This window comes from Elephantulus edwardii, unplaced genomic scaffold, assembly GCF_000299155.1.
Source record: "Elephantulus edwardii isolate Elephantulus edwardi_28Jun2011 unplaced genomic scaffold, EleEdw1.0 scaffold00029, whole genome shotgun sequence".
In the NCBI taxonomy this organism is placed as follows: domain Eukaryota; kingdom Metazoa; phylum Chordata; class Mammalia; order Macroscelidea; family Macroscelididae; genus Elephantulus; species Elephantulus edwardii.
Genome location: NW_006399779.1, coordinates 3860879 through 3861601, shown reverse-complemented (window position 1 = coordinate 3861601; position 723 = coordinate 3860879). Strand labels below are relative to the sequence as shown.

General features: G+C 61.8%; 1 protein-coding gene across 1 annotated transcript in view; it reads left to right on the top strand.

Moving 5' to 3' along the window:
- Positions 1-337: 337 nt before the first annotated feature.
- Positions 338-723, top strand: part of LGR4 (leucine-rich repeat containing G protein-coupled receptor 4) — a 150688-nt gene continuing 150302 nt past the window's right edge. Inside the window, exons 1-2 of the mRNA XM_006883773.1 lie at positions 338-515; positions 631-720. Of these exons, the coding sequence (XP_006883835.1) occupies positions 338-515; positions 631-720 (268 nt within the window). The remainder of the gene's footprint in view (positions 516-630; positions 721-723) is intronic.

Genomic DNA, 723 nt, shown 5'->3' with positions numbered 1-723 from the left:
TGGAGGCAAGTTATACTTTTCAGGTCGTCCAATTTAGGAGATCCAATTTCTGCAGAGCAAAAAACACGATGGGTGGGGGAGGCAAAAGCAAAACACAAAAAGCCAGACTCCTCGTCTTCCGATCTTTCCACCTTCAAGTGCACAACCTGCCACGCAATTCCAGCCAAGTCAGGGATTTTGCCTTCAACCACCACCACCACCACCACCTTGTCACTCACGCCCGAGAAACACGCCCCTCCGGTCTTACTCTCGGCCAATGGCGGGTCCCCTCGATGCATAGTAATGAGCTCGAGACCTCCCCGGGCCAATGGCGCTCCGGGAGAAGGGTTAGTTTTGCATGTACCTAAGTGATTTGCATAACCCAGCGGCCGGGGGCTTGGGAAACGGAGCGTGCAACCCTAGAAGGGAAAAGGACGGGAAGAGCTTGAGCGGCGGCGGGGCGAGAGCGAGCGAGAGCCTGGGTGTTTGTACGATCGCCGGGCGGGGGCTGGAACGAGGGGCCGGCATGGCTGAAGGCTGCGCTCGGCAACCTTGAAGAGCGGCTGCCGCGCGAGGCCGAGGAGACCTAGGCGTGTGCGATGGCAGAGCGTGGCCCCGGAGGCTGCGCCCAGCCAGGCCGACTGGCCTGAGCCGCCGGAGGAACGAGGCTGCCTCTGCGCTTCCATGGGGCAGCGGCAAAGGCGAAACTCCGGAGCACCGCGTCCCTGCGCAGCTGCCGCCGCC